The sequence below is a fragment of the Callospermophilus lateralis genome, chromosome 6, assembly GCF_048772815.1.
Source record: "Callospermophilus lateralis isolate mCalLat2 chromosome 6, mCalLat2.hap1, whole genome shotgun sequence".
Classification (NCBI taxonomy): domain Eukaryota; kingdom Metazoa; phylum Chordata; class Mammalia; order Rodentia; family Sciuridae; genus Callospermophilus; species Callospermophilus lateralis.
In genome coordinates this window covers 106,048,596-106,062,761 of record NC_135310.1, presented here as the reverse complement: position 1 = coordinate 106,062,761, position 14,166 = coordinate 106,048,596, and the positions used below count along the sequence as shown (strand labels likewise).

The 14,166-nt window shown below is 35.2% G+C and overlaps 1 protein-coding gene across 1 annotated transcript in view; it reads right to left on the bottom strand.

Annotated features, from left to right (window-relative positions):
- The window catches only part of LOC143401960 (cytochrome P450 2K1-like), a 29,477-nt gene extending 26,899 nt beyond the window's left edge, over positions 1–2,578 (bottom strand). Inside the window, exon 1 of the mRNA XM_076859499.2 lies at positions 2,393–2,578. Coding sequence (XP_076715614.2) covers positions 2,393–2,578 — 186 coding nt within the window. The remainder of the gene's footprint in view (positions 1–2,392) is intronic.
- Between the last annotated feature and the right edge of the window lie 11,588 nt (positions 2,579–14,166).

Genomic DNA, 14,166 nt, shown 5'->3' with positions numbered 1-14,166 from the left:
GTGCATTTTGGCCAAAGGGTGGCCTAATAGAAGGTCATATGACCACAAGAAGCTCCAGAAAAGTGAGAGATTCTGCTTCAGCATGAGTGGAGGGTTGGAGATACAGGAAACACTCTGCTCTACAAGAGTGCTTAACAATGTCTGTGTAGGAAATTCCATTTTATCTTTAAACACCCAGGAAGACTCAGTGGCCAGCACAAGAAGAATTTTTTTCAACCACAGAATCCCGTGCCTCTCAAAGAAATGCCCTTCAGCTGGGCAAGTGGCACATGCCTGAAGGAGGCTAAGGAGTGGGGGCGGGGGGGAGGCTGAGGAGTCAGGAGGATTCAAGATCAAAACCAACTTCAGCAACTTACAGAGGCCTTAAGCAACTTACTGAGACCCTATCTCAAAATAAAAATATAAAAATGACTGTGGGGATATGGCTCAGTGTTAAAGCACTACTGAATTCAATCCCCAGTAACGGGGGGGGTGGGGGGTGGGGAGGGGGGGGGAGAAAGAAAAAAAAGAAATGCCCTCCAAGTTTGTTATGCTTCCTATTCCTGTAACTTGTGACATCAAAGCCATTTCCTGAAACTGTAAAAGTACTGCCAAAATAAATGAATATTTTCTCCCCTTCCAATAAATAACAAAAAGACAGTGTTTATATTTGACACTTGTGCATTGGATACTTTTGAATGAAAGGGTTTGATGTGATCTTGATGGAATGTGTGCTGTTTTTTATGACACCGTCTGAACTGTAATTATGGTCCCCAGTTCACTGTGGTAATTGGGAAGAATTTTTTAAATAAAATTTTTCAATAAAATACAGAAAAATGGTCAAGCAATGAAAAGACAATTAGAGAAGTTGGCACCACAGTGCCAACTTCTAATCTTAGTGATTCAGGAGGCTGAGGCAGGAAGATTGCAAGTTCCATGCTAGTCTCAGCAACTTAGGTAAAGTAAAAAATAAAACCAAAGTAAAACATTAAAGTAAAATCAAAAAAGAAAAAAATCATAAAAAATAAAAAGAACTTGGAGTGTAGATTAATGGTTAAGTGCCCCTAAGTTGAATCCCCAGTATCAGAAAATTTTAAAGAAAACTTAAAAAAAAAAAAAGAAAAAAGAAAAAATCCATTAGAATTACGAAAGAAATTGCAGAAGGGTTCAGTGATGTAGGAAATTAATATAATTAAGATTAGTATTCTAGGGAGTGAAAATTGAAATGGGAATTTGATGTGGTGATGACAGTCTGTTAGGAACCTTCGTATGTAAGGTGATGTAGCAGGAGTGAGGCAAAGAAAACAATTCTGAGAGGGACATTTTACGAAAAAAAAAATTATAGAAGTTGGGAAAAGGGAAGAAAGGATATTTTACAGATGGAATTAATTCAGAATAATGTAGAAAGGTAAAAATGAAAGACTAAATCATAAATTAGGCTGGTGAATATGTAAGTGAAGGACAGGAATGATGTGGGAATCAACAAATGAGGTTGGAGCACAGGGACTTAGATGAAGGATTTATTGAAGGAAGGCCATGTTTTTCTGAAGAATGAACCTGTTTTGTGACCTTTGGATGTTGGAGAAAGAACCACACATATCTGTAAAATGAAGATGAAAACTTCACCCCTCTTTTCCTCTAGGATGATTGTGAGGATTAAGTGTAATTCTTACAGTGCTTTAATAAACAAAATGCAACACAAATATAGGTATTTTTATTATACCCACTGAGATAAAATAATGATTTTTCTTTTAGTAAATTCCCCTTAAGATTTTATACTGAAAAGTTATAGAATACAGCAGTTACATGCTCTTTGGAACTTAAAATTTATAACTAAATGCCAACTCTGAGTCTTTGTATTACCTATGTAGCTCCATAATCAATAGCTATAGAATCATAGTGGAAAATTAGAGAAATTGGTCTAGTACTTTGTCTAGCCCTATAAATTTACAGATGAGAAAACAAAGACACTGGCTAATTCACACAGCAAATTAATGGCATATCCAGAACTAAATTTTGGGGGACACAACAATCTTGATTATAATTTTTGTACAAAGTTTTGAGTTAAATTGAAGACTCTAGAGTAAGACTATTACCACAAATTCAATTCTTTTGTAGCAGGTTATATGTGAAAATGCAAGTACAAGTTTAAAATATTCTAGTGTTAAAATACTGCTTTCAAAAAAGAAGTATTTGTGCTAATTTTTAACATATGTTCAATTTAAAGCAGATCTGTTAATTTCGAATACTACCTAAATTCCCTCCCAATACATATAGGAACTATTGTTAATATGCATACTAATAAACATACTAGGGCAAGACTGATTTATAAATTATAAATAAGAATCAAATTAACAATATATATATATATATATATATATATATATATATATATATATTTTTTTTTTTTTACCTCTTGCATGGTTTGATATGGCCTCTTCAGATTGAGGATGTGCAGATTTCCAATAACTGGCCAGGGTTTGGGTCCTGGAGGAGAATGTTGCTTGGATGTTTTAGTCATAAATATTTTAATATTTAAAATAAAAATAAGAATCAGGCCAAGAATTGAAAGTATAGCAAAAGAATCAAACCCACTCATGTTCAATTAGTTGAAATAATTATTTAAACAATAGAGATTTTGTCACAATCACAACCAGACAAAAACCAACAGCTTCCAAACAAATGAAAGTTTTGAAGATGTTGGTAATGTTTGCTCCACATTATGGTCTTTCATCTATTTTATAATAGAACTGAATTAAGCCCTGCACTGTTTTGTTGCCTTTTTTGAACTCCTTCCGCCTTTCTCCTTTTTCACTTTTCAGTTCAATCTGCTTTATTAACTAAAATCTGGAAGGATTTTATTTTCCTGTAAAACCAAGATTAGTCTTAAGTTTTCTGATGGATAGTACATATTTAATCCTCAATATGAAACTATGGTTTTATAATACAATTGATTGTGTAGTTTGCTAAGGCGCACCATTCTGTGTGTGGTTGGTTAAATAACAACAGCTCACCATCAAGAATTTCAAGTTCCTTTTTTTTTTTTCTACATAAGAGTTAGTTTATAAATAGATCTCATAGATAGTGACAATAACTATACTTGGAAAAGAGATTGAGATACAACTCCATTTGTCAAACCATCATTAAATTGCAACCATTGTTTAACAAAAATCAACAAAAGCCTTTCTGAGAATCAATGAACAGTATGGGTCTTCACGAAGGACCACTGAGTAGCTTATTATCTGCCAATTGTATCACATATATTTATATTGGTAAATTTATAATATCCTCATGTATGTACATTCAGCTTGAGAGTCTCTTTCTGAAATGTTTGGGTGCAGAAGTGTTTTCAGATTTTAGATTCTTTGGATTTTGGAATATTTGCATATACTTATGAAATATCTTGGGGAATGGGACCCAAGTCTAAACATAAAATTCATTTAGGTCTCATATGTTCCTTATGCACATAGGCTGAAGGTAATTGTGTTCAATATTTTTAATGCATCTGCATTTTGACTGTGACCCATCACATAAGATCCGGTGTGGAATTTTCCACTTGTGGTATCATGTCAGTGCTCAAAAAAATTCAGGTTCTAGGGCATTTTGGATTTTGGACTTTCAGGTTGGGGGAGCTCAACTGTACATGCATTTTTTTAAAAAATTCTAATTAGTTATACATGACAGAAGAATGTATTTCGCTTCATTGTACAAAAAGGAGCACAACTTTTTATTTCTCCGGTTGTACACAATGTAGAGTTGCACCATATGTATAGTCATACATTTACCTAGGGTAATGATGATCATCTTATTTCACAATCTTTCCTGCTCCCAACCCCCATCCTTTTCCCTCCTTCCCCTTTGCCCAATCAAAGTTCCTCCATTCTCCCTACACTGCCATCCCCCATCCTCCCTAGTTATGGATCAAAATCCACTTATAAGAGCGAACATTTGGCCTTTGATTTTTTGGGATTAGCTAACTTCACTTAGCATGATATTCTCCAACTCCACCCATTTACCTGTAAATGCCATAATTTTATTCTCTTTTAATGCTGAGTAATATTCTATTGTGTATATATACCACACTTTCCTTATCCATTCATCTGTTGAAGGGCACCTAGGTTGGTTCCACAGTTTAGTTATTGTGAACTGAGCTGCTATGAACATTGATGTAGCTGTGTCACTATAGTATGCTGATTTTAAGTCATTGGGTATAAACTGAGGAGTGGGATAACTGGGTCAAATGGTGGTTCCATTCCAAGTTTTTTAAGGAATCTCCATACTGCTCTCCATAGTGGTTGTACCAATTTACAGTGCCACCAGCAATGTATGAGTATACCTTTCTCTCCACATCCTCAGCAACACTTATTATTGCTTGTATTCTTGATAATTATCATTCTGACTGGAGTGAGATGAAATCTTAGAGTAGTTTTGATTTGAATTTCTCTAATTACTAGAGAGGTTGAGCATTTTTAAATGTATTTGTTGATCAATTGTCTATCTTCTTCTGAGAAGTGTCTGTTTGGTTCCTTGGCCCATTTATTAATTGGGTTTTTTATTTTTTTGGTGTTAAGTTTTTTTGAGTACTTTATATATCCTGGAGATTAGTGCTCTATTTGATGTGTGGATAGTAAAGATGTTCTCCCATTCTGTGGGCACTCTCTTTACATTATTGATTGTTTCCTTTGCTGAGAAGAAGCTTTTTAGTTTGAATGTATTTCATTTATTAATTCTTGATTTTATTTCTTGCACTTTAGGATCTGGTTAAAGAAGTTAGGACCTAATCTGACATGATAAAAATTTGGCCTGATTTTTCTTCTGTTAGGTATGGGGTCTCTGGTCTAATTCCTAAGTCCTTTATCCACTTTGGGTTGAGTTTTGTGCATGGTGAGAGAGAGTGGCTTAATTTCACTTTGCTACTCAAGTTCCTTATAATGGTCAGCCTCTTCCACCCTCTTAAAGGAGTGGAAGAGAACTGATTTTAAACATAGTGCTGTGCATAGATCCTGGCACAGTCTCACCAGATTACTTGACTTACTGAGTTTTAATTTCTTCAGTTCACAATGAGAAAAATGATAATGATACTGTAGACAAAGGTTGGACTGTGATGAATACAGAGTTAACATGTACATTGCCTCTAGTGTGTATTAAAAGCTCAGTGCCTGGCGTTCCTCATTTATCTTTGGTCCACTGACAAACTCTCATCTATTATATCTGAATTCTTTTCTGTAAAGGGAAGTTTTATTTTTTTTTTCATCAAATTTGCCACTTTTTTGTGTACTTTTAACCATGTGTCTGAAAGACAGTTGCTCATTCTTCTCGACTTTCTCAAGAAAGAAAGGCAGTCTTCCCTTTTTGTGTCAGAATGACTGACCAGGAACTAGGTCAACAGATTGGACCAACTGATATATTGCCTTTTTAATAGCATTTTTCCTCAATGTTTTTCTAGTCATCATCATGTTATATATTTAATGTTTAGTTTATCATCTGTTTTCTGAAAGAAGTCAGAAATTCTTGAAAGTGAGGACGACTTCTTTTTTTGCTTTACTGTGAAATTCCCAAAAACTTAGAACAGTGCCTGGCATTTAATAAATACTTATTCAATTAGTAGATAAATAAAAGAGTGAATGAATAACTGACATCTTTGAAACTTTATGTTTTCAGATAATCATTCCTGGTGACATAGGACTGGGAAGAACCAAGTGACTATAGATGTCAAATTCTGCCATTTTATGAGTAAGAAAATTGTAACTCAAAGAGGTCAGGGATTTGGTGAGGATCTGATAGCTCCATTTTTTTAAAGATGAATGCAATTTATTTTTTATTTATTTATTTTTATGTGGTGCTGAGAATTGAAACCAGTGCCTCACATGTGCAAGGCAAGCTCTGTACAGCTAAGCTGTAACCCCAGCCCCTCTGATAGCTACTTTTTAACAGAGGTGCAATTAAGTTCACTCTTCCTACAGTGCTCCTCAGACCACTTGTATTTACATAATACTAAAAGTTTTATAGTTTAAAGGCCCTGCTTGGGATGATCTTGGATTGGTTGAACATAATCTCAGATAAACTTCTCTAACAGACACTGATGATAATTTTCTTGAGCCAAGTCTTAAACATTTGAATAGTGTAAGAGAGGCAGCTACAGGGACAAAACAAAGGGTAGTGTTTCTTTGCATAGAAAATGACTGTTAGTCTCAAATCCATCTTCTCATTGACATTTACATTTAATAGTGTTGCAGGGCAATAGAGTCATTTTTCAAGACAAAGAGCAGAGGAAGAAGCAAAGAGTTCAATCAGACAAATGGGAACGTGACAGGAATTAAATTACTTGCAATCAATTCCTTCAAATTGTTATATAATAAGAGGTAATACTGTAATAACAGGTCCTAGTCATGCCATTATTATCCCAACACTACAAATGAGGAAGCTCAGGCTTTAAGAAGTTAAGTAATCTGGCCCAGATCACATAATTGTTAAGAACTCAAGTGTGCCTGACTCCAAAGCTTTTAGTCTGTCATGTGTTGCTAGTTCCAGATGTTGGTGATTCACACATCTGGCTTTCATTAACATAGCACCTAAAATTTGATTATAGCTAACAGCCCAAAATATAGTCATAAATGTTTCTTATTGATGTACTTCTGAATATTTAAGGATAACTGTTGATTATAGTCACGATTATTTTCTGACATATGAGTTAAGAAATTTAGGTCTTTTTATCTGCTATTAATTATTGAGAGAGGAATAATGAAATCTTTGGGTTCTCTATCTGTCTTTGCATTTCTATATATTTTTACTTCATGATTTTGAGGTTTTGACATTAGAAGAGTATCTATTATTCTGTCCTTCTGAATAATTAACCATTTTATTATTTTGAGATTACATTTAATATTTCTGTTTTTTTTTATTTTTAATCTAATTTGCCTCTATTAATATAGCTTTCCCAACTTTTTGTGACTAATATAAACAGGGCACATATTTTCCCTACTAATTTACTTTTAACCTATTTTTGTCTTTATATAAAATGCTTCTTTGAAGGCAGTACATAGTTTGGTTTTGCAATTTTTTTTAATCCCATCCAACAATCTCTGTCTTTTAATTCAAATGCTTAGGCCATTTATATTTAATGTGACATGGTTAAGTCATTTGTTTCTTATTTAGCTCATCTGTTCTTTCCTTTCTCTTTCTTTCTCATTTTTACCTTCTTGAGTATCTCTTTTTGACTTCTTAGTTATAACTGTTTTGTTATTTTAGCAGTGGCTTTGGAGGTTTAGCACACCATATTAACTTATCATCTATCTTTTAGTGACATTATATGGGTTTTATATAGCAGAAGAACTTTAAAATTGCCTCCCTTCCTGGTCTTATGTTACCATGAGTTGTTTATAAGTCCTTTTTAAAGAATCAAATTATACTGCTGATAATAGCAACATCTGCTAGGAAGGACAGGGCATCTGGGTGGTGATTAAGGAAAAGGAAACTATCATTTGTTATTTAGAAAAAAAATGAGTACACTTACTTTTTATTTTTTTGCCAAATACTTGTCATTTATGTGAGTTATTTTTATAATTTTAGAAAAAGTTAGAAACTTAAAAATCTTGTCATAGAGTTAAGAAAGCCAGAGAGAAAATTCATTAGTTTCCTCTGTAAATATCTGTAAATATATAAATATGTACCATTATTCATGGTAAGTTAGGACTTTCCTTATATATCTGAGTTGGTGGATTATGTTGCAGGTCAGAGATGAGGTATTAATTCTGGACAAGTAGTGTATATGCTACCATGCCTGAAAATTGATGGGTATAGGTGGTCATTGCTCAAGGCAGATGATTGGGGTAATATGTGATATTATTGCTTATGTTTATCATAATGATATTTACAGAGTTTACTATGTATTTACTGTATTATAACAATTGATGTGTATATACAGAATAAATAGAGTTAGTGTATGAGAACAGGTAATATTTTCACCATTCTTGGTAGAAAAACAAAAAATATATTACATAAGAACTGGGCGTGTGAGAATGTATGTCCAAATTCAGTCAGTCTGGCTCCAGAATTCACACTTTCTTATACTGAAGTACTATTGTCATAATCGTACCATAATCATACCATAATCAGACAACCTTACCAGCCTCCATTTCATCTTAGCTCTTACCAGCCTCCATTTCATCACTAGTCCTAGGTGCAGAGTTAGTTATATATTATGAGCAAAAGCTGTCATTTGACCAGGAGCTTTAGTGGCCTAGGATCCAACCCAAGTAGCTGATTCTGCAAGACAAAATGAGTTCCCAGCCTATTCAAGGTCCTTATAACCAAGACACTGTTACAGAAAGTTCTGAGAGGGAAACATACAGTGAGAGACAACAGGATGAAAATACAGTAAACCTGGTAGCAGTAAGATGGAGAAAAGAAAGAGGAAGTGAGGAGAACCTGGAGCAATTCCCAAGTCAGAGAGGATGCATGTTAATTTTCTAGGGCTGCTGTAAAAAAGTATAACAAAATGAGGAAACTAAACAACAGACATTTATTTTCTCACAATACTGCAGGCAAGAAGGTTAAGATCAAGGTGTCCACAAGGTGGTTTCTCTCCTTGACTTATAGATGGCTCTTTTTTCTATGTCTCCACACAGGGTTTTCTTTGTATGTGTCCATGTCCTAATCTCTTCTTATAAGAACACTAGTCCTATTGTAATGGGGCCTATCCCAAGATTTCATTTAATTTTAATTACCTGTTTAAAGTCTTATCTCTGAATATAAACATCATCACACCCTGAGATAGTGGAAGTTAAGACTTCAGCTTATGAAATTTGGAAGACACAATTCAGACTATAACAGATGGTTATAGAAAATTTAGGCACAAACAAGTAGAAAGTAATGGGTGGGGGGAGGGGAGTCATAGACCAGCCTGGAAACAAATCACCAAGCTAAAAATTTTAGGGCAAAGTTGATGAATTAGGGCTGGGGATGTGGCTCAAGTGGTAGCGCGCTCGCCTGGCATGCGTGTGGCCTGGGTTTGATCCTCAGCACCACATACAAATAAACATGTTGTGTCCGCAGAAAACTAAAAAAAAAATAAAATAAAATAAAAAAAAAACAAAGATGTTGAATTATATTGTAAGGGTAAAATTTTTAAGCTGACTCTAAGCTGCAGAGCCTGAGTTAAAGTGTAAAAGACCGGACATTGTGAAGTTTCTAACTGCAAGGCTTGGGTTAAAATGTAAAAGACCAAGTATTGTTAAATTCCTCTGCTACCCTCCGGAACCTGTAATCTCTGTAGCTGTTAGGACAATACCCGCGAACTGCCCAGTAAATATGCTCACTGACTCCTCTGGTTGTCTAATAACCTGGGGTTCTGTGAAGCTGGCACGTAGGCATCGCAGGACCTAAAACCAATCAGTTTTAATGTGCACCCCACTTAGAAGTGACCAATCACCCCTGTCCAATCTGTTCCCGCCAATGAATGTACTAATCAGGTCTCAGAGTTGTTGTTCAATTTTCCCACGCCTCATGATGATTTGTTCTGATGTATGCAAAGCCCCCCACCCTCTCCAAAAAGTGTACTTAAGCTCTGCCTGACCTCTGCTCTGGGCTCTGGGCTGCTCTATCTTCCTGAGTGAGCCTGGAGCCTCAGCATGCTGAATCAATAAAACCCCTTCTGCCAATTGCATGGAGCTGGTCTCTTGTGGTTTCTCCCTCCGACGCTTTGCCAGACCCTTACAATATGAAATGGCTCTAATTAGCTCTTTTCCTTTTCTTCACATTTAGGTATGTGAAAATGATCTCAAAGTTCTGTTTGAATTTCCTTATTTTCAAACAATGCAAAAACACTAATTATGCCATTCTGATTGTATAATATATATATAAAGTTCATATATCAGCTATATCTCAAGCACTAATACTTTTTAAAATTTAAATTATGTTAGTATAATAATTAAATATTTGTAAAATTTAAATAGTACCTATTTTCTTCTTACATATTTTATATAGCTATGAAGTCAAAACAAATTTAAAAACTAGATTAAACAAAAAATCAGAAATATAAACTGCTTGCCTTAATATAACTTAATGAAAGTTAGACTTTTGCTGAAAAATACAACTCCCTTTTGCAAACTTAAATTCTTGAATATCACCAAAAATTCTTCTCCCTCAATCTTCACATATGATACTGTAGTAATTAATTTCTGGACTTAAGGAGGGTCTGATATAGCACAATGATTAAAAGAGTTTGACCTTTGGCACCAAACAGATCTGAGTTTAAATTTAAGTTCTGCCTTTTATTAGTTTGCTTGTGGAAAGCTACTTAGATTCTCTGTGTCTCAGTATATAGTATTATTCATCTAACATATTTATTAAGGTTGAAATAAATATATGGAAATAATAAGATTCATTGATCAGTTGTCTCTTTGTTAATGGTGGAGGGTGTTTTCTACCATTATAGAGAATCAGATTACCAAACTTCTAATTTTACAAAAGGACAATTTGACTCCCCAAATTTGATCTACTTTGGTGGGTTGTGGTAGAATTTATTATATAAATAGTTAAATTTTTAATAAAATGTGCTATTATTATTAATCTGTGTGTCTCCCTCCCAAGATTGTTCCTCAAAACTAAAATATAATTAGAATTTGGATTATCCATTAATCTGTAAATAGAGAAATATGTACTATTATTCACAAAGAAGGCAACTTGGTCAATAAATTGGAATTCCAATTATATTTATTGAGTCTTAGAAATATAGAGAAAAGTAAACAGATTAGAAAGAGTTGGGTCTGTAGGATGAAAGATTGGCATAATTGGATAATAAATCAGGGAATATTTTAGCCAGACCGGTCTATTGTCTGGAGAGGTTTCATGCTGGCTTGGGCTGAGGGTGGGCCAAAGTTCAGCAGCCTAGGGCAAGGAGAGAACATTAACTAATTTGGTTAAGATTAACCAGTGGGGATAAGTAGCTCAGCTAATCATTTATGAAAGAATTTGAAACACCTGTGGTTGGCCTTGTCATAGGTAAGCCGGTGGCATCTGTGAATACAATTTAGGTCATGTAGGAAGGGTATATTTTGCTGAAAGCCATTTTCTGGAACACAGCAGGGTTGGGTGGATTCTTTTCACCCCTCACTATTTTCACAAGGGGTCAGGTAAAATTCAACATTGTTAAATCTCTGCCATCTAAAGTCTGGCATTTTAATTGAAAAAGTTACTTAAAATCAAAGAATAGGAGTTAGGGAATAAAGGTACACATGTATGCATTTATTTACCAACCTCGTGTTATAAAAACAAAGTGTGTTCCTTTGAGTCTACTGATTAAAATTTACTATCTTTCTTCTGGTGATACCGCTGTTGACCGGTGACGAGTCCTTGCTTCCCCGATGTTGAAGAATAACACCAAAGAAGCACGCCGAGGCAAGGTCAGAGTAGAAATTAGAAGTTTATTAAAGAACAGCAGAAAAGACTTCTCCCGGAGGAAGAAGGGGACCCAAGAGGTGGAATCCGTGGAAGGGCTGTTGTCTCCCCTTTTTATAGTTTTGGTGATGGAATGTAGGTTGGAGGCCCGAGGGATGGGACACAGGTGGGCTTAATTATCACCCTTTGGGATGGGATTATCACTTCTCTGGGATGGGCTATCTTCAAATCTGTTGGGGCTGTTTCCTGGGCTCCATTAACATTTCTTTGGGATGGACTTTGGCCTAGGGCCTTTTCAGGACTTCATTGACATTTCATGAGTTGTTCTGCGTTTCCTGGAATTCATTCAACATGGCCTCCATTTTAGATTTCACTCGGTATTAGACCCGATTTATCTAACTATACTGACTACCTAACTTTAAATCTGGCTTCACTGGCATGAACTACATAAAATTGGCATTGGCTATAAGGTCCCATTCCAAGTTCTTAAAAGAAGATAAAGCAACTTGATAGTATGAGTGAAGATTCTTTCTGGAGTTGTGTGTTTACTTTCTAAACATAGCACTTTACCTTGAAAAGGACCTGAAGTTTGCTTGTGGAAGTGGACTTCAGAAAGTTTGCAACTTGTGAGTTATTGTGAAGTGGTAGAAGGAGGGTTACTTGTAATCAGAAAGTTGTGACCCAGATGAAATGGATGTGGTTCTTAATACAAGAGATAAACTGATGGAGCTGGTTAGAGGTTTGTGTGCATATACATGCATAGGCACATTTGTGGACTGTCTTGTTCAGCAAGGTGCAGTTTTCTGTGTTCACTTTGTGTTTCTTGCAAATGAAATCATGCATATATAATCATGAAATTTATGCCATGATTAATATGTTCCTTAAGATATCAATTGTACTGGAACAAATTCACATTTTCAAAACAAGTGTTATAACAACCTTCATTATATATAGAAATATTTATGTCAATGAAGAAATTATAATAGATGTAAATCTATCTATTCAAACACACATTTGTATTCCCTATCTCTGACAACAACAGAGAGGGCCACGAAGAGGCAATGAGCACATCTACCTTGTAGAAAGAAAGCAGGACTCAAGGAAATGGCGATGCCAGAGCTGGAGCAGGCAAAGCACAAGATGAAGTACATGTCAAAAAGACATAGAAACCAGCTGGAATAGACTTGCATGGGCCAAGTCTGGGGCAACTTTCTCATCACAACAATCTTGTATTGTATTTTATATAATTTACTAAAATAAAAATCATGAGACTATAGTGATATAAATTAGTAAATGAATACATTTCAAGATTGAGGAGGAATAAGACATTGATATAGAACACTTCACATTGCTTCTCACAAAATAATATTAATTACAAAGGTAGAAAGAAGACTTTTTAAAGAGAAGAAACATGTTACCTTAATCAGTGAGCTAAGTGAGCAATCATCAATAACACAACAAGTTCAAAAACTGCTCCAACTGATAGGATATGGTCCAGCAATTACATTTCTTTTTGCAACACGGCTGGTAAATTCATATAAACTGAATCTAATGAGGAAACATCAGACAAATCCAGACTGGAGACATTTTGCAAAATAAAAATAACTGGCCTATAGTCTTCAAAAGGGTCAATGTTATGAAAAGTTAGAGAACCTAGAGAAAGGTTGAGAACTTGATCATTTTTGTATTTGCAGAATCTGGAACAGAGAAGAACAAAAATTTAAAATATATCCCTTTGCTTCTTTTTTATTTGATTATTTATTCACTCACCTACTAAACAAGCATCTAATTTATGTGCTTTATTCCAAATGTTAAGGTTATGGAAAAAAAATGAGTGTGTCAGTTCTTAAGAAATTTATTTTTTCACCCTTAAATGCCATAAGAAACATTTTTAAATTGTAAAATACATGAAATCTTTATATTTTATTTAAGTGGGGGAGATGGGAGCTTGTATGTGTCTCTTTTGATCTCATTCCACAATTCTAATTGAACTATAGGATCTCTCCTGGGATAAGCAGCAACCATGCCTGGAAGATGTAAAAGTTTGGATTCTGTTGGCCATTTGTATGGATTCTGGGGAAACAAAAAACTATGTTGATAGAGAACTTTTCTCCTTTGTGTGGAGGAGAGTTTGGAGGCTGGAAGCTGTTGAAGGAGACCCATGAGGTAAAGATCTGGGTATTATTAGTTCTCAGAGATTTGTGAATGCCAATGGGTTGTTGATTTATCTTCTCAATTGATGTTTCTGGGTTGGTAGTAAGTATTCCTGGTCCCCCAGGAGCTGCAGAAAGTCTTAAAAGAGACATTAAGTCACTTTCAGCCACAATTCTAGGAGATTGCTAAGCTTTGCTTGTTGAAAAGACTATAAAACAGAGAGATTTTCTTGAGGTGTCAATCCAGAGGAAGTGAATTATGACTCCCAGGAAATCTCTCAGCATTCATTCAGAAATTGCTGTGCCTCTCTATTTTTTTTTTTTCTTGTTGCTGGTGATTGAACCTAGGAGCAAATGGAATGTGACTTACCACTGAGCTAAGTCACCAACCTTTGAGCTGGGATCTCACTAAATTGGTTAGGCCTTGCTAAGTTACTGAGGCTAGCCTCAAACTTGCTATCTTCCAGCTTCAGCCTCCTGAGCCACTGAGATTAAAGGTGTGGGCCACTATACCTGGTTTACATTTTCAAGACTTTTGCCTCCCTCCGGCATGGCACCCATACTTCACTGCAGGAACTTAACTTCTAGTGAATAGACAGAAGAAATGGACAATCTACATAGTAGGGTTCCAGCACTC